The sequence below is a fragment of the Raphanus sativus genome, chromosome 7 (genome assembly GCF_000801105.2).
Source record: "Raphanus sativus cultivar WK10039 chromosome 7, ASM80110v3, whole genome shotgun sequence".
NCBI classification, from domain to species: Eukaryota; Viridiplantae; Streptophyta; class Magnoliopsida; order Brassicales; family Brassicaceae; genus Raphanus; species Raphanus sativus.
Window position 1 is genome coordinate 374,540 of NC_079517.1, and position 18,797 is coordinate 393,336.

At 34.7% G+C, this 18,797-nt stretch overlaps 3 protein-coding genes and 1 long non-coding RNA gene across 5 annotated transcripts; 1 reads left to right on the forward strand and 3 right to left on the reverse strand.

Annotated features, from left to right (window-relative positions):
* Positions 1-107: 107 nt before the first annotated feature.
* Positions 108-3,240, reverse strand: LOC108817789 (protein PAF1 homolog). Its single transcript, XM_018590583.2, has 12 exons — positions 2,566-3,240; positions 2,418-2,486; positions 2,234-2,341; positions 1,975-2,155; positions 1,810-1,886; positions 1,612-1,731; positions 1,351-1,456; positions 1,032-1,118; positions 890-958; positions 727-798; positions 495-638; positions 108-394 (listed from the first exon to the last, which is right to left on the reverse strand). Exons 1-12 carry the CDS (start codon positions 3,132-3,134, stop codon positions 248-250), a joined length of 1,749 nt encoding a protein of 582 aa, XP_018446085.2. The 5' UTR covers positions 3,135-3,240; the 3' UTR covers positions 108-247.
* A 201-nt stretch (positions 3,241-3,441) lies between these two features.
* On the reverse strand, positions 3,442-5,018 carry LOC108817799 (THO complex subunit 4B-like). The gene is made up of 5 exons (XM_018590597.2): positions 4,714-5,018; positions 4,415-4,606; positions 4,262-4,330; positions 3,939-4,180; positions 3,442-3,781 (listed from the first exon to the last, which is right to left on the reverse strand). The coding sequence occupies exons 1-5, from the start codon at positions 4,891-4,893 to the stop codon at positions 3,586-3,588; spliced, it is 879 nt and encodes a 292-aa protein (XP_018446099.1). The 5' UTR covers positions 4,894-5,018; the 3' UTR covers positions 3,442-3,585.
* A 2,011-nt stretch (positions 5,019-7,029) lies between these two features.
* Positions 7,030-8,865, reverse strand: LOC108836668 (uncharacterized). Its single transcript, XR_001947195.2, has 2 exons — positions 8,258-8,865; positions 7,030-8,174 (listed from the first exon to the last, which is right to left on the reverse strand). It is a non-coding gene; the product is annotated as an uncharacterized LOC108836668 (long non-coding RNA).
* Positions 8,866-15,339: 6,474 nt separating this feature from the next.
* Positions 15,340-17,679, forward strand: LOC108815866 (short-chain dehydrogenase TIC 32 A, chloroplastic). 2 transcript variants are annotated; one of them, XM_018588389.2, is made up of 8 exons: positions 15,341-15,593; positions 15,841-16,072; positions 16,245-16,324; positions 16,464-16,617; positions 16,734-16,812; positions 16,967-17,051; positions 17,136-17,182; positions 17,331-17,679. In XM_018588389.2, the coding sequence occupies exons 1-8, from the start codon at positions 15,476-15,478 to the stop codon at positions 17,529-17,531; spliced, it is 996 nt and encodes a 331-aa protein (XP_018443891.1). In that variant the 5' UTR covers positions 15,341-15,475; the 3' UTR covers positions 17,532-17,679. The 2 variants fall into 2 exon arrangements, with proteins under 2 accessions (XP_056846534.1, XP_018443891.1); XM_056990554.1 differs by having other exon boundaries at positions 15,340-15,593; positions 16,967-17,182.
* The last annotated feature ends 1,118 nt before the right edge of the window (positions 17,680-18,797 follow it).

The window sequence follows — 18,797 nt, forward strand, 5'->3', positions numbered from 1 at the left end:
AATCTCAACAACTTGTTAAAACTGTGGTACAAGCGACAAGCCATAAAGAAGACATGCCGCATAAATGCTTTATGGTTGCTTTAAACAAGTAACTTGCATGATGAACGTACTAGGGAACACACAAGTACTTATCTATTAAAAACCACATTGTCAAAATACACTACTGGCGAAACATGTCTCGACCCTATGGAATGCTCAAGGCATGTCTGATCCCGACACATAATAATTGTTTTTGTATAGTGCACATTCATTCAGAATAATCATCATTATTATCACTATATTGATTAGCATCTTGTTCCATCCCGTGTTTCCAAGATCTGCCAAGGCCTTCTTCATCCTCTAACCTTCTCATCTTGGAGCTCGACGCACCATTCCTAGAATTTGAATTATTAACCTACATCCAAAGATATTGGCCAAGAGTTGTAGAATCTTCCACATACACTTCTTGTGTTACTCTTGTAAAAGGCTTAAAATGTTTGGGATTTTACTGTTACCATTGAATCTTTATGTTCGATTATTGATACAGACGATCTGTTCCTCACAGTCACCCTTGAAGGTACTGGTAAGTGTTCGATCTCATCAGACGCTCTTCCTTCTCTGGCCCTTCTCTTCCTTATGTTCAGCCTTGTTGGTAGAGGCTGCCACATGCTCACAGGGTCATCATCTCGTATGGAGAAAAAAAGATATACAACTGAAGTATGCGAGCAAGTATAGTTAAGGGAATACCAGATAGCTAGCGGTCCCATCCTCGAACGATACCAGGTACGTGTCACGCTCGTTTGGCTCATTTGGTGGTATCTGTTACAAAACAGGTAAATACTTTCTAGTTCGATTTGCAACCAAAAACAATCAAAATTGTACTCAAATCACATTTGGCTGAAGTACATACATCCCAGAGGTATTCGCGAACCCAAGTATAAGAGATATCCTCGTTTTCATCATGTATATCCTTAGACAACTGGCACAGCAACATACAAACAAGTTGATATAAAACAAGTAGCATAAACAAATTGAGAAAAAAACATGTCTACCTCATCCAAGGAAGGAACCATGTACGCCAGGATTTTTTCGGGATTGCCAATGTCCGATCCAGCAATCACATAGCTTTTTAAAATGGCCTGTGAAGGGATGAGGTCAGAGCTATCACTCGATACGAGAAAGAGGTCAATTCATGTGTTTATAATAAAGAACATACGCTGAGGCAATCAACCATATTTATGATTCAGCCTCATAACACATAATATCCCATCCTAACTCGATTACACTTATGAAGGCAACGAAAGTGATATAGTTTTCACACTAATCTCATTGAACAAATTACTATGACTGATTACCAGAACACAAACTCACCCGTGATTCATGTTCATCACGAATTGAAGAGTCCAACTTGCCAAAAAATTCAGAATCAGCTGTAGGAGCACTATCAAAATTCGCTACCACAAACTGCTCCTCGTACCTGTCTCGGAAAAATTCAAAGGGAGATTGAAAAACATTAGCATATGCTATAACCATTACTGGTTTTCCATCCACTAAAACTCTAGCAAAGAAACTTCGTAACATAAAGTATTATATAGTTAGACCTAAACAAGGAACATAAAGAGAGGATCAAACCTGTCAAAATTTGGCAATAATGGTAAAACTTCAACAGGGTGCAAGTTTTTATTGGTGGCATGAACTGGTCGGGATTTGCAGGCCTCGAAGGATGCTTCAATATCCTTGATCTGCCTCTCTCTAAAGAGCAAGAAACAGAAACCCATTAATTACACCAATAATCTTTTCAGTTTCTTTAGAGAAACACAAACACAATACCTATTGTTAAGATTTTGCAAGATGTCGACGCCTCCCTTCATCTCCCGCAGTTCTTTTGCTCTTTTCTCAGTTAGAGACTACACATGGTAAAGATAGAGGGCTTGCTTGACAATCCATACTACATTACAAAAAGAGATATTCCAAGAAGAAAGAGAGAATGAATACCTGTCTTGTAGTTTCATTGTTAATGGAAGAAATGTACTGTGTTTTGACGAGCCAGGAAACACCTTTATCAGTAGGTCTTTCTTTTCTCTTGATGCCATCTTTCTTGATAGGGGTAACAGCATCATCATCACGCAACAGTTCTTCATCTTCAGGGGCAAGAGGTTGCCTCACTTTGGGTGGCCTGAAAAGAGCTAAGACAATAAGTATCTGAAGAGGCAACCTAAGATTTTCGAGAGAGAGAGAGAGAGAGAGATGATACTTGTAGACACTTAGGTCAAGAAGATCCAAGGGTATTCCAAGATCAGGCTCGGCAAAGATTTTTGGTTTCCATAACTTCTCCAGAGATGTGATGGTATACTTTGTATATCTAGTGGCATCAAACGGACATTAGAAGAAACACAAATGTGATAATATTAAACAATGGATGGAGGGAGATAACATACTGATCTTTATCACGCTTAATGGTCATGAGCTTAAGCTGAGCAGTTGGGTCAGGAAGCTCGTTCCGGAACCTGGAAGAAAGGGAAGAAGATAATCAGCAGCGTGAAAAGAGCAAATAAAGAGAAAAGGGGAAGAAGAAGAGTGAGAGACTTGAGCTTGCAGATGAAGGTGGTTGGTTTCTTCAAGCGATTCTCGACTCTATCGGTGGTGAGAAGAGGGGTAGGCTTCCTCTCCTCAGTGTGAGACTTGGGAATCTGAGACGACGACTTGTGAGACGTTTTCATCTGCTGATGATGCCTCTCTTTCTCGGCCTCCATCTTCTTCCTTAGCCTCCTCTCTTCTTCCGGATTCTTAGCGTGGGATGGATGATGAGGCCTGTGGTGCTGCTTCGGTGCAACTCCGTGAGCACGCTCCCGCGGCTTGGAGGCAGCTTTGTGGCGGTCATTGGGCGCTTGATTCCGTGGTGGATCGGGTACGGCTGGAGGAGGTGCTGAGGGAGGAGGAGGCGGCGGCGGAGGAGCTTGACTCTGGTTGAATTGAGGAGGGTAGTGAGACGGCTGCTGGTAGTAAGCATGCGGAGGATAAGCGTAAGATTGATGCGACGGCGGTGGGGGAGGAACGGGAGGGGGTAACGACAGAGGTAGTGGAGGAGGCGGCGGAGGATTTTGAGGTGGCGGTGGGAGAGGAGAAGGAGGAGGCGGCGGCCGGTACGACGCCATTGTTTTTGATCGGAGTAAACTAAGAGACGCTTAGATTTAGATCCACATCGGCTCAAATTAATCGCTATGTATATGAGAAAACACCCTTTTTTCTGTCGATAGTCGGTAAATTAAAATCTTAGGTCAAAGAAGAAGGATATGATTTGGAAATTACAGTATGGTCCTTCACTTAAAATAAATAAACCAAAGTTCACATTGTAACCCAATCGAACCCGTGAGATGTAACTCTTAAATAAGGATTTAAACTCCTCGGTACACACAGAACTGGTTTCTCTGAACACAACTGCAAAATGCTAAAACGCTCACAAAGAGAAGAAAAATAATATAGCTAAACACACAGATAGTGTCAAAGTCAAACCATTGATATCAATCTAAATCTCATACTCATACAAAAGCATTATCATGCCCTAAAGGAATACATGTAGTCTTGCAATGGATTTAGTTGTTTCTATCAACTCGTTTCCATTGCTGCCGCCTTGTGATACTTGTCCAATTCAGCATCAAGATCCTCTGCAGATACCTTTTCATCACGTCCTCTTCCATTGCCACGACCACCGCCTCCTCTACCTCCCCTACCTCCTCTACCACCTCGGAAATTACCACCTCCAAAACCACCACGAGGCCGACCCATAAAGCCACCCCTTCCTCTGTTGTATAACAAAAAAAGTTAATAAGACCAAAAGGGAAGTAAACAACCTATCATAATCTCTACTTGGCTGACTAAAAAGTCATTTCTTCAAGATACTAACTGAATAACAACACATCAGCCATATCAAATAAATCATGTCTGAGAAGAGCACAAACCTGAAGTTTCCATTGAAGTTCCCATTAAAGTTCCCATTGTAGTTCTCGTTAAAGTTCCCAAGTATCCCATTCGGCGCAAAGGGAAACTGAACTGGAGCGAGAGGCACTGGAGGTGTTGGAGCAGAAACATTTGTTCCAACGATCTCAATTTTCATCAGCTTTCCATCCAACTGAACATTGTTGTAACGCTTGACAGCAGCCAAGGCATCACCACGCCGTGAAAAAACAACCTCAGCAGTACCCTGAAACCATGAATTGATCAGGACAAAAGCGATCTGATAGCAACCAAAAAAAACTCTGTAGCAGAAGAAAAACTTTTATACCTTGGATCTTCCACTCTTATCATAGTGAAGCCCATAACGCTTAAGGTCACCAACCTCTGAGAAGAGCTCCTACAAAAAAAACAAAATTACTTAAAATTAACTTCAACGCCACCATATTTCCTCTCTTAATGAAGGCTGACACTATTCATTAACCTTGATATCCTCGTTAGAGACACCATAATCTAAGTTAGAGATGTAGAGCTTCGTTCCAGTCTCAATTGAAGAGCCGCCGACGACGCCGCCAAAGCCTCCAGACTGATTCCCAAAAGCCGCCGCCACACTCGCGTCAGTAGCGAAAACGTCGTTTTGCCACATCGGATCTAGAGCTTGTTGTTGTTGTAACGGCTGTTTGTTCGAATAAAGAAGAAACGAAAACAGATCTCAGCTTTTAAAAAAGGAATTCTTTGATCTGGAAGAGAAGATGTTAAAGGAGATAAAAATCAATCGCTGACCCTTGAATACGGCGCCGTTCTGTTCCCTACTCTGTTAGAAAATCTTCGAGACGGACCCGAGCCACCGCCGAATCCGCGACCACCGCTACTAGAACCACCGTTGCCTCGCCCGCGAGATCCCGTTGGTTTTCGATTAGATTTGATTAGATCGTCGAGTGACATATCCAGGCCACCTGCCATCTTCGCCGGAGATTTCTCTGTTTCGGATATGGAGAAGGGAGCTAGGGTTTCGTTGTAGTGTGATAACTCGAAGAGAAAAAACAGCACTCCGAGATAGAGAGAGAATTAAGGCCTCGTACTTTTCGTATATATTATTACTAGTGGTTGGTCCGCGCTTCGCGCGGAGTTTTTAATTTTGTAAAATATAATAATTCATATATATTTTCGAATTTTATAATGATTCATATTTAATTTTACATCGAGTCATAAATTTACTATTAAACATTTAGTCTCATAATATATGTTTTAGTTATTTCAGGTCATATAGTGATGTCTTTATTTGGTTAATATAAACCAATCTAGTGATGTTAGAAATAATGGGATTTTGGGGGAAAAAACAATGATTTGTCAGTAGAATCAGTAAGTTTAAGTGTAATTAGTAACAGATCAACTACAAATGAAAGCTCGAATATGAAAGCATGTTTAAGTGTATTCTTCTCGGAGCAGACCAGATCAGCCGATAAAGTTTATAAAAGAAAGCATGAATAAACTTGGGAAGGTTAAATGTTGAGTTTAAGTAGCGAGTGTTGTTAAATTTAAATCTTGTTATTTCAATGACAATTTTTTTTAATTCATTTTATAGAGTATACTGACTTGTTGTTTGTCATTCTGTTGTTTGTCATTGATGTTATTTTATTTAGTTTCTAGCCATTATGCTTTTCACAGCCGTGAGTAAATATTTTATGTCGTTGATTTACATTTTTAAGAGTAACTAAAAATATAAATTATTTTTCTTCAATCTTAGATATAATTTCATTCTTGAGGTATATTTATTAAGTTTTTATTCCATTTTTGCTTTATTATTTGGAATAACCTTTTATCATTGTAACCTAAAATGTTTTGGTCCGAAATATATTTTTGTTATCTCATATGTTGTGTCCCATCTACCATTTGATGAGTATTTCTTCTCAAACCTTTATGTTTTTTGGACATTAAATGTTATAAAATTATATAACTGTTTAAAGGTATATATGATGTTATATTTCATAACTTAATTTATTTAGATTTGTAATCATTTATGTGGCGGAAATTGTTTTATCACAAATATACAATATACTTATTCCCGACATAACTTAATGCTTTTAGTCAACAAATTTAATTTTATTTGATATTCTTTTGATTATAATTTTATATTATAATTTAAACTTCAGTGACTTTCATATATGTACAGTAAAATCTTTATAAACCAAAACGTGAAAACTATGAAATTTTATTTATCTATAGAGTTATTAATTTACAAAAAGTTTCATTTTTTTTTTTATATTTTTAGAATATAACTCTTTATAAAATAAAAGAATATTTTATTTTTGTATATATATCAATTAAATTTTAGAAACTCAAGTGTTATATTGTTTTTGTCATACTATTTGGTCTATACGAAATATGTTTCATAGAATTTAAATATAGTTTTAGAAATAATTTTACTAAATACTATCAAAATATATTGAAGTGTTAAGACAAAATAGAGATAAATTTCATTTTGAATATAAAACAAATAATATAATGTTTTGTTTATATTTATATATAAAAATTACTAATTTATAATTTTTGTGGGATTATATATTTACATAAGATTTTCTACAAAAATTTTATCTTATTATTTTATCAATTTGTCTCATATTTTGAACGGGCCCAACCTGGTGCCGAATAAATTTATTAATAGTCGGAATCAAAGAAACTTATTAATTTAACGTGTTATTAATTTATCGAGTATTAACTACCGGTTGATGAATTTATTTTTTTTAACTTTTCTGGTTCTTTGTATTCAGGATATGCAATGTATATCTAAACATCAAACATTTTTGGGTCAGACATGCATATAGTTTACCATCTACATTTAAGCTACACAATGCCCAATATTGTTCTTGCATGTAGACAATTCTTGTTGCAATCAAGTTTGAAACTTCTTGTACTCAAGCTTATCTTTCTGCCATGATGTCATCAAATTTGAGCAACTGATTCTTAAGAAGCTTTGCAGTAAAGTCAGACTCATCCACAGCAACTTTCAAACTCCTGAAAGATTGCAGCTCTCAAACACAATTTATTCTTAAAACTAATGTCAGAGTCCTCCCCGCTACTAATTTTTGCAAACCAGAATCAACTTAAAACAATCTTTCATTCATCTTTTCTTCAAAACCAAACAAAAATATTACAGCTCTTATAAACTCAGCATGTCCTAGAGACTTTCGACCTCTCTTGTGACAGTTTTCACTGCAGAAATAGCTTTTGCCATCTCTCACCTCACTTTCCGTATCATGCTCCATCTCACTCTCTCCATCGCTTACATGTTCGAGATGTGTGAGAAATGTGTGAGCTTGAAAAGGTTATCTTCCAAATCGTTGTCTATCTGACCCGACCATAGCATTTACCATCTGTCCCTACGAACTTGGAGCAAAAACATGAAGACTAAGCCTGCAAACAGAGTTCAAGGTTTATGCTTACATGAATAAATCCGGTAACGGACATCTCTCTTTGCAAAAGAATTAATAGGCAAGATAACTATTGTGCCATCACAGCTTGTATCTAAAACCGAATGAAGCTTATGGAACTTCAATATGACATTTGCCTCCAATATGCACTACCAACAGAAACCAAAGTATATCTTTGAGACCTTGCATATATACCTGATCTATGTACTCACAGAGTCACAGGTAATAAACTCCTCGTAAACATATGGATAGGTGTTAACAAAAAAACAAATATTTGGCAATGAAAATGAGTTTAAAATATTATTCAACCATTACCATTGAATGGAATTATCAGCTGACTGTAGAATATTTTTTAGAGTTGATCTCTGTGTGTTCAGTTATCATTCTGCTCACAGTCTGGTAAAGCTCCTCTATTTGACATCTCCCCTATGCAAGCCTCAAGATTTGCACTAATGTTTTTAGAGATCTTTCATGTCTATAAACTGAGCTACCAAAGCTTTCTCAGCAATATAAGCAATTAAACCAGCTAAACAGTTTTATTGTGACCGAACTCTAACCCAATATCAATATAGACAATTATAAGAAATTAAATCTAGAGCTGAAGTAATTGCAGACTAAAATCCATATGAGTTGAGTTATAAGGAAATATTTGTAGTCTAGCAAATTACGTCATGTTCTTTTCACCACCCAACCTCCATCGCCCATTTCAACCCGGTCCGTCGGCGGCTGTTTGAGCCGAGAGGAAAACATAGCATGTGAGCTCTTAACCTTTCAGAAACAGAGGCTTCAATGGATCCTTGCATAAGTGTTGGACTGTTCAAGACAAGTAAATAGATATTACACAGTCGGAATAACAGGTATCGTCGAAAGGGTTAATAGAATACGGCAGCGGTTACCTTCTCGTAAATGAGTAGCATGTCAACCAAAACCCATCAGATTGCTGCCTTTCTTCGCATTCCTAGCCACCAAAAACCTCCAAAACGGACCTCGCCTGTGTTTCAATAGCAGCCAGCTTTCAAATCAGTAAGTAGGGTGAAGGAATTCATTATTGTTGGAGTTGGTTAGCAAGGAATCCCCTTCTCGATTTCGTATAGACGGTGCTGCTCATCGCGTAAAGCATACAAATTTATAAGAGAGCTTTTGCCGTTACGTATGAAGAGATGCATAGCTAGATTAAAAGGCTTGGGATGAACAATGTAAATTCTTGGATTAAAGGAGCAAGTAAATTAAAACTGAAAGCGTTACAGGAAGCTCATGGGGGCGGCTTGGAAAACGACGGCGTTGATCTCTAAGTTGAGGTTCATACTGTCTTCAAACCCACAATACATTGGGCCTGAACAGAATAGCATGATAAAAGCCCAGATATAGAACATGATTTGGTATAAACGAAAACAGATCGGTTTTGCGAATGAAGAATTGAAATGTGACACGTGTCCAAAGAAGCCCCTCCTTCCATGATGACGTGGCGCAAGGAGGTGGAAGAAAAGGCAACTTTATTGTATAAGATTTGCGACGAATTTTTATTCTTTTGCTAAATAAGACCCTTCAACTCTTAATGGGCTATTAGATTCATATAAATTCACGGCCCAGATTATGGGCCAACTAGCATCCGATTTTGGGTTCGCTCTCGCTCTGTGTCTATGGCCTCCCATTTTACCATAAGTACACGCGGAAGATTCCCACTATTTCATACATCTGATTTCCACTATTTCATACTACATCTGATTTTTTTCGATAAATTCTATCGGATAATCTGGTTGATCTCGAAAAAACATATTTACTGCTATATGGTGGACTAACTCAAAAATATACCGCATTAACTGATCCGAGTTTAAGATATCTCATGAATAATGCCAAAGTCATACTACAATTAATTTCATCTGTGAATCATTTTACAGTACAAAATACTTGATTTTATAAAATAATAGTTATCAATTATCTATATTTTAGTAGAAAGTTTTTTTGGTCAACTTTAAAATAGAAAATAAGTAAACGATTATCTTTTTTTTTTATTAACGTAGAGGTATCCCGGACTTATGAAAGGACTCAGACTAATCTCTAAAAGGAGGTGCAATCCACGGATAGACCTTCTCTCCGGATATACAAATGAACCCTTAAACATGGATTTATATCCGTGTTGGTGTTCCCTCCAGCAGGGTTCGAACTCGTAACCTAAGTGTAGGAAAAAGCTCGTCCTTATCGTTGGGTTATAATGTTCTGGACGAAAAAACGATTATCTTGCATAAAAAAATTATTGCATGATGTACAGTAAACGATTATCTTGCATAAAAATTTCTTCCCACCTCCCCTCCCCTCCCCTCCCCTCCCGGACCTAGTATGGGCAGTGGGCTACAATATCTGGAGAAGTACGGTACAAACCACGCTTACTTTTAGTTAAACTGACCTTTGACTAACACTCAATGGGCCTACTGAATCATAAATACCAATGGACCCATACATAGGCCATATCCTTCCTTTGAGATCTATCCAACGTACATTCCTTGCCCATTTTTCTCCGGCCATTGTCAAATACCTACTAAAAGATGTGCCCAAGCCATGTGAGCACACGCATTCTCTGTATGGGCACGTAATATGTGAAATTGTGAATGAATATATTCATCAGTACATACATACAGATTATTGTACATTGGCAAACCTACAATCCATGTGTGAATTCTATCTTTCTTTCTTTCTAAAATTATATGTGAGTTCTATATTGATCAAGAAAACGATATGTGATCTAATTTATCAAGAATCCATCTACATATCTACGGATAGGATCCCCACTTTAGTGGTTTGAATTTTAAAATTGATGAAATATTATTATCTGGATTTGAATGGTAAGGCATTAATACAAAACACTAGACTACTCAATGTATAATCTTATTAGTTGTATTTTCAAATAATAGTAGTAGAGTATTGTAGTTAGTTGTAAATAGTAGAGTGTATTTACTAGCGGTTCACATGGTCTTATCACTTCCCCATGCCATGAGCCGGATGTCGTGTAAGGCTGTGCCTCTCGCCGCTGAGAATAGTAAATGCCATCATTTTTCTATTCGTATTCAACTTACCTAGCTAATAGGTTGAGTTTTTTTCTTGGAGGCTGAACAGTAGTAAATGCCATCGTTTTATATGTATTTACTGAAAGTTAGTTATAAATTAGTTTAGTTATTAACTAGCTATTAGGTTTGTACAAAGTACTTCTATGTTGCTAACCGGTTCGCGATCGAGGAGTCGAGGACTACCATCTGCATGCTCGTGAGGGGCGGCCACTGTTTCGTTTTCTTTTTTGTAACTAAAGTTTGTGTAACTAAAGTTTGTGTTATGAAAGTTATAAAAGTTTCTAGTTCTCAAATAGAGTACAAGTCAAGTTGGTTAAAATTAAGATATGGTTTAAAAAAGTTTAGGCTTTAGTTCTCGCTCAGTATTTTGAGTAAAATATTTCTATAATTACAATTATAAAAGATGGCTATGCCGACTTTGTGTGAGATTGTATAAAAGTTCGAACAAGTTAAAATCTTAATAGCATGACGAGTGTGGTGAAATTATGCCTCAGCTGACTTGCTTTAGAGCATTTCCAATGCAAAATTCCATTTTTTACTTTAAAATAGAGTAAAAGTGAATATCGAGTAAAATTGCTTCAATCCTACTCCATTCTTCATTCTATAATGGAGTCATGAACTATTAGAGATATTACATCATACATCGGAAATTCTAAAGAACATTAACTAATATATAAAGGATTATGGCTAATCCACTAATTGCCAATTGGTTTTAAGTTGGAAGCTCATAATTAACCTGAATCTAACATGAACAAACAAAAAAGAAATTACTCCATTTATAAAGTAAACTTCAAAATGAAGTGAGATATGGAGTTGAGTTGAAGCATTTGTTACTCCATATTCACTTTTACTCCATTTTAGAGTAAAAAATGGAATTGGGTTGGAGATGCCCTTAGTACACTGTACACAACAAATTAATTCTTAAAATATCAAACATTTTATATTAATTTCAAATTATTAATTTAACGTCTTTTGGTACAAGAAAAAAATGCTCTCAACTATCAGTACGCTGTTCAACTCTTTGTTATATACATATCATATATAACGAATTTAAATATCTATATTGCAAATGATATTAATAAATATGACACTAATCTCGGTAGTGGTGTAACTCTACCATCTAACTATAAAAATCCCCTGCCAATTGGGGCAAAGGAATTAGTTACATCTAACGGGTCATTTTCAGGCTTTCAGCAATCAATTTTGGAAGGCAAGAAAAAGCAAATAAATCCAAATCTTTAGATGGATTCTCTGGACCTGAAACGGGAAGTGAAAGGAACACATCTATGAGCACGGGCTATGAATTAAATAATACATTCGGTATGGTTGCTTTATCTTAATATAGCTCTTTCTTACCTGCCGGTCCAAACAAAAGTAGACGACTTAACTTAAACATGTTTAGGTAAAGCAAATGAATTTATACTATTAAAGCAGCACCCTATTGATCTTTTTACTAAAAAAACCTTTTTTTAATAACATTGCATATTTTATTAAGGGTAATCAAATAATATTAATAACAAATCTATATGGGTAATTTTTTTGGATCCAGCCCACTGTCCACATCATCTCTTTTGGGCCATTTGGACCGATTAAAAAATCAGATCCAATTCTTATTTCTTTTCTCCAAGTTTAAATAATTTATTTTCAATCATTCTTAATATTTTGTGTAGTGAACAAAAATTAATCACTTAATTATTATGTTTTTTCTTTTTAATATAATTTAAGCATCATAAAAAATTGAATTTTTTCATTGAAAAGTATAAATCTTTATTAAAAGTATATATTTTTTTATTAAAAAGAAATTAACCACGTAATAAAATTAATTTATCAGAGTTATACCAACTTAATTAATTCATTAAAAATAAAGTTTAATTTTCTAAACATAAATACTCATTAGACCTGGACGTTCGGGTACTCATTCGGGTACGAATTGGTTTTTTCGGGTATCGGGTTTTTTGGATTTTGAAATTAAACCCCATTCGAGTATTATAAAATTTCGAATCGGGTTCGAGTTGGGTCTTTCCGGGTCCGGGTGGGTTCGGTTCTCATGCATAAGAACCTGAAAAATAACCAAATAACCAAAGTATCTAAAACGGGTTCAGTTATTTATACTCAAAGTAACCAAAGTATCCAATTCAGTTCAAATTTTTGTATCCAAATTACTCAAAAGTAACCAAAAGAAACCAAAAATATCCATTCTATACAGTCTTTTGGGTAAATTTTATCCAAATTATCAAATTTTATCCAAAAATACTCAAAAATACTAAAAATAACTACTATAGTTAACTTATAATATTAATTTAAAATATTAAAATAATCATAAATATAATTATAACATATGTTTTTAGATATATATTCGCATTTCAGATATCTTCGGGTACTCATTTAGTTCTCGGTTCGAGTAGGGTTCGGGACCGGTTCTTCGGATATAGTAATTTAGAACTCATTCGGATATTTAACCGGGGTCTGATCGGTTCGGGACCCTGATTTTCGGATCGGTTCAGGTTGGTTCTTCGGGTCCGGATATTGTGCTCAGAGATATACTCATTTAAAATGAAACACGATAAAGAAAGATAAAAAGTTTAAGTCTTTTATAAAAAAAACAAATATATGATAATATGACATTTACTAAATATTTGTCAATTTAGAAAAAAAAAAGGAAAATAAACCCGCGCTTTGAAAGCGCGGGTCAAAATCTAGTAGAACGTTAAAGGCAAAAGTTCTTTTTTTTTTTGAAACACAAGGCAAAAGTTCATACATTCTCATAAATCTCGAGTCATATCATGTTATATACTAGATTTATCTCAAATGTCAACTAGTCATAAAAGCTTAGATTTTCAAAAAAAAAAACTAGTCATAAATGTTTATTGGTTTTGTGATTTTAAAATCAATATACAAATCTAGTGTTATTGGTTATATGATTTTAAAATAGATTATGAAATCAAGTGTTATTCAATAACAAAGATTTGTTTATGAATTTGATTTGAAAGTATATTTCAATGGATTTGTAAATGTTTTCAACATCAAAATACAAAGGCACAAATACAGAGGTAAACCTCGATATTTTGCTTGAATTTGTATTTTTTTTCAAATTGTATAAAAACACAATATAAAATACGTAACACTTGATCACGAGTATTAGTTTGAGGTTCCACAGAAACATAACTAATAACTTCAATGGATATGTCAATCGCCAACCATCCACACATCAGGCAAAAAAACTATTATTATCATAATATCGTCAGTTTCTTTGTCCTAGTATTCCAAGAATAATGGGTTTTTGAAGTCGTTAACTCAAACTGTTTGTCAATGGCAAAACACTCAAGCTTGACTTTCCCTTTCGCTTCTTGACAATTCTGTATGAAACCTTTTTATACTCCTACCAATAAATCTCTTTGACATAGAAAATGTGTTCTCTAGATTGGATGCTTGCATCTTCACATGTAAATCCATGTACTTGATTTCAAAGTCTTATTTGAATTCTTATTAAGTCCACTTATTTGATTTTGAAATCAGTGGATTTATCAAAAAAAATCAAATCCAAAAAAATTTCTAAATCCACTAAAATGTCAGAACCAATAACCCCCACTTAAGTTTTGGTTTAGATTTTCAGTCAGCTAACAATCACTTAATGACACATTTAATGGTTTTCTTTTTCTAAGATTTGTTCACTTGAATAAAATTGTAATTTTGTTAAACTACAATACTATTGTTTTACAATTTACATGGTTTTGTTTTTCTCGTACTGTTATATAAAAAAGAAGGCATGGTGTAGGTTTGCAATAAACAAAAAAAATGTGTATATGAAAAACAGATTTTATTTTCATGTGGAATAGTATCGTTAGCTTGAAATAATCAAATACTATATATTTAATTTGATAAATCCTAGTTGTAATTTTTAATAGTTGTAACTTTTTTCGTTTGGACTGAACTCATTGCTTCAGTTGCATAAACCTGCACCAATTGTTTTTTTGTAAGATGTAAAAAAAAAAATTAAACTAAAATTCCCCTATATAATTAGGAGGGAATCGGGTATGTGGTAACACATTCACTGGAATCACGTGAAGAGAGAAGGATGTCAAGTAGCTCTGCACTCTTGTATAGCATAGCAGTAAAAAGTGACCAACGGCTTCTCACCAACCATTCACTAATAGTTAGGTCAACCCTTTTAAGATTCAACATATAGTTATTCCACAGTTAGCACATTAATAACCTCCAAAAATTGGGGTTAGTCATCAATCCCCAAATGTTACGTTTACTTAGGTTATGTTCAACTATGGTTACCCGGAAAATTAAATCCTTTTGCCGTAGTTTTAGAAGAACGAGGGGGTACTAAAACCCAAAAAGGAGTGGATACATTACTACCACTAGAACTTGAGAAAATGATGAGGTATAACTTGTTTGATATTTTTAAAAAATCATTGTCTAGAAACGAAAGATATGTATAAACTATAGATTAGAAAAACTTCTACGCTTTATTAAATGTTTTCTTTTTTTTGTAACACTATTAAATGTTTTCTAATAGACCGGTTCAATAGAGAAGAAAAATTCCAGTTGTCGGCAAATTAAATCACAATGGCTAGGTCTCGTAGAGGAAAATGACTAAAAGTTTAGGCATTAACCACAACTTATTGAGAAGTCGACATGTTCAATTGGACCACGGCAAGTGTTCTTAATTTGATCTACAATATGCATGCACTATCGATCGCCAGGAAAAAAGACTTATACAATTAATATACATACACGTATTTAAGTAAATACATACATAGTTATCTATAGTTGTGTGGAGATAGGTATGAGTCTGATATTGTGTATTTACTATTCATAGATAGATCCATTCACATGGTAATGTCCATGAAACTAGAAGGCACCAAAAAGTCATTAATGATAGTTTTGCCACTTATATATATGATTATCCCATAGTACCATATTATTCTCTAACATCAATCTTCCTTCGTTTGTTTGTTTGTTTCTTTCTCTCTCTCTCTCTCTCATATTGGTTCTTGAGAGACATATCCGTGGACCTCAAAAAATAAAGAGGATCTAGTAAAAATGGGGATATATTCTCTAATCACAGGGAGAAGAGGACCAAGTGGGTTTGGTTCAGCTTCAACAGCCGAGGAGGTTACTCAAGGGATTGATGCAACTCATCTCACTGCAATTATCACAGGTACATTCATATATTCGCGTATTGTGTTTAACTATCAACGTAATAATGTAGATTATTGTTAGGATACCATAACATCATTTTCACTTGATACATTCTGTGGTTTTTATTGTTACAAAAATCGTTTATTCAGAGTTTTGTGTATTAGTATGGGTGTTCGTCATATCATAGAGGAATATTGTAGTTGCAAACGCAGAATTGGTTAAACCAAAATTATTTTATTTTGACGTGTGATTATCGTTGTAAAAAGGAGGGACAGGAGGAATAGGAATGGAGACAGCAAGAGTAATGGCAAAGAGAGGTGCTCATGTGGTGATTGGTGCCCGAAACATGGGAGCTGCAGAAAACGCCAAAACTGAGATTCTCAGACAAAACGCAAACGCACGTGTCACACTGATCCACTTAGATCTCTCTTCCTTCAAATCCATCAAAGCCTTTGTTCGCGACTTTCATGCCCTCCATCTTCCTCTCAATATCCTCATGTACTTTTTTCTCTCTCTCTTTCTGTCGCCCTATATAATTTCGATCAAGGAAAATGATTTTTAAAAGCATAATTTTTTTTGTTATATATAGCACAAGTTTGTCTGCGGAAGTATGAAACTGTATAAATAGCCCCTTTATCGATATAAATTGTACCAAAAATGGTGTCTGCAGAAACAATGCAGGAGTTATGTTTTGTCCATACCAACTCTCTGAAGATGGAATCGAACTGCAGTTTGCTACAAATCACATTGGTAAATTGTCCTTTTTCTATGTGTATTATAAAGCTAAGAAAACTTTAGTTTTGTGTGTTTCAGAAAATAAACCTAAAACTAAAACAATCTTGTTCAGCTAAAAAATTGAAACGTTAATTGTTGAGTTTATACAATGTAGGTCATTTTCTTTTGACAAACTTGCTCCTAGACACAATGAAGAACACTGCAAAAACCAGTGGTGTTGAAGGAAGAATTTTGAATCTATCATCTATAGCTCATATCTACACTTACCAAGAAGGAATCCAATTCGACAGCATCAATGACATTTGCAGGTAAATTCTTTAGTTGTTCTAAAACTTAGATTGATCTTGCAATTTGCAGCGTTTAAAACCTTTATTATCTTTCACACTGTATATCTTATATAACCATCTCGTTCTGTTTTTTTCAGTTACTCGGATAAAAGAGCTTACGGCCAATCGAAACTAGCAAATATATTGCACGCAAATAAGCTCTCGCGTCAACTTCAGGTTGCCTTCAAAACACACGAACACATACATCTAAGTACATAATAAACGAACAAACAAACTCAAGTCAAACTTGGATTTTGTCTTTGGTTAGTTACTTAGAAGAACAAAAGAACTGATCAAAAAGATTTTCTGGGACATTTCTTTTATTTGGTAGGAAGAGGGAGTGAACATAACAGTGAATTCAGTCCACCCCGGTCTCATCCTCACCAATCTCTTCCAACATACAGCTCTTTTAATGAGTAAATTTTTCTTTCTCTGTTTTTGTTCAGTTTATATTCTTTTCATTTTTACTATGATCTATTCTAACGTCCATGTTTTCACAGGGTTTTTGAAGTTCTTCAGCTTCTACTTGTGGAAAAATATACCCCAGGTACTAGTAATAGAATCCCTAGACTTAACAAGATTCAATATCTTAACGACTAAACTTATGGCTATGTTACCCATAACATACGTAAAAGGTGGGAAATAAAAGATGAATGCGAAAATAACACATTTTATACTCCATGTTATTTTGTCAGGGAGCAGCTACAACATGTTATGTTGCTCTTCACCCAAGTCTGAAGGAGGTAACAGGAAAGTACTTTGCAGATTGCAATGAAGTTACTCCAAGCAAACTTGCTAGAGATGAGACTTTGGCACAAAAACTCTGGGATTTCAGCGTTAAGCTAATCAACTCTGTCTCTAAAAAGAACTACCTTGGTTTCGAAGACACAAGTTAATGATTAACAAGAAGAATCTCTTGTTGTCGCGAAAATGTGTGAGATATGATTGTGATGTTTTAAACAAAAAAAAAAGTTATCAAGTGAATAACTGATGTTAAGCGTGATATTCATAGCATGTGCAATAAAAAATGGTTGTTATTATTAAGATCAACTTTCTGTTACCTAACAACTAAAAACAAGAAACAAAATAGTGAAAATACATGACAACGAAGAGCATGCAGCAAATGTGCCAAACTCTTAGCCGAGCGAATACTCCGATCCTACCAGTTCTAAAAGAAGAGAATTTTCTGAGACACAGAGTTTAGTAGTTAAACCATCTACTATAGAAGCACACCGAAGAGAATAATCTGTAGTTTCTATTACCGTAGCGTTCCTATTAACCAGATAACCTAAGAAAACAACCATGAAATACAAAAATAATATACAGTTATCTACTAATCTCCTCTAATAGCGAACAATTTGATTTATTATACAGAAACATAACACTTATTTTTTTCCTTTCTGAAACGAATAACACTTTTTTTTTCTTTTTTGAAACGAATAACGCTTTTGTTTTCAGCAACGTGATCAATCTTTATAGGATTAGCGACCAAAACCACTGGCCACATATGTAATCTGTTCCTGAACGTATTATTGTCAATAATATGTTTTCTTTTGAAAATTATTGTCAATAATATGTTTGTGAACCATATCGATCATACAGTATTATTGGGATGTTAAAAAAAAAAAAAAAGTATTATTGGGATGTTTATAGACGATATTATGTTTGATAAAATATATGTTGCGCATAAATTTGCCTGATCAAAATTACTTTGGTGCAATGAAAATGTTCAAAAACAAAACTATTTTTATTTATACGATGCACTTTGCTCTCTATTTTTTTTTTTGCTAAACACTTTGCTCTCTTCTAGCGACTCTGTTTTCTTGCCTCTTGGTTCCTTGCATTCCTCGTTTTCCGTAAAACTGTTTTTAACGTTTTTTCTAATGAATCGTTTTTTTTTTTTTTTTTTTTTTTTTCAAATGTTGAACCAGAAGAAATGTCAAATGCAACTTCGGTCAATTTATACCAATCTTATATTATATATAGATAGGTGGAAAAAGAAAATAGACGCTCAAAAAAGAAAAAAAAGTTCCCCGATGGAGATATCAATTAACATTTTGTCATTTTTTGTATTTTTTGGTCAAATTCAGATTTATTTTGTATATCTTCTAAATTCAGATTTATTTTGTATATCTTCTAAAATTTAAACAAAATAGATAATA

Excerpts from the sequence above, each read along its gene's own strand:
- LOC108817789 (XM_018590583.2), bottom strand. The coding sequence starts at position 3,134 with ATGGCGTCGTACCGGCCGCCGCCTCCTCCTTCTCCTCTCCCACCGCCA. Across the intron at positions 2,342-2,417 it reads ATTAAGCGTGATAAAGATCA|ATATACAAAGTATACCATCA; the intron begins GTATGTTATCTC and ends TGATGCCACTAG. Across the intron at positions 799-889 it reads TTCGCGAATACCTCTGGGAT|ATACCACCAAATGAGCCAAA; the intron begins GTATGTACTTCA and ends GTTTTGTAACAG.
- LOC108817799 (XM_018590597.2), bottom strand. The coding sequence starts at position 4,893 with ATGGCAGGTGGCCTGGATATGTCACTCGACGATCTAATCAAATCTAAT. Across the intron at positions 4,607-4,713 it reads GAACGGCGCCGTATTCAAGG|CCGTTACAACAACAACAAGC; the intron begins GTCAGCGATTGA and ends TCGAACAAACAG. Across the intron at positions 4,331-4,414 it reads TCTCTAACGAGGATATCAAG|GAGCTCTTCTCAGAGGTTGG; the intron begins GTTAATGAATAG and ends TTTTTTTTGTAG.
- LOC108815866 (XM_056990554.1), top strand. The coding sequence starts at position 15,476 with ATGGGGATATATTCTCTAATCACAGGGAGAAGAGGACCAAGTGGGTTT. Across the intron at positions 16,813-16,966 it reads AGCTCTCGCGTCAACTTCAG|GAAGAGGGAGTGAACATAAC; the intron begins GTTGCCTTCAAA and ends TTTATTTGGTAG. Across the intron at positions 17,183-17,330 it reads TGTGGAAAAATATACCCCAG|GGAGCAGCTACAACATGTTA; the intron begins GTACTAGTAATA and ends TTATTTTGTCAG.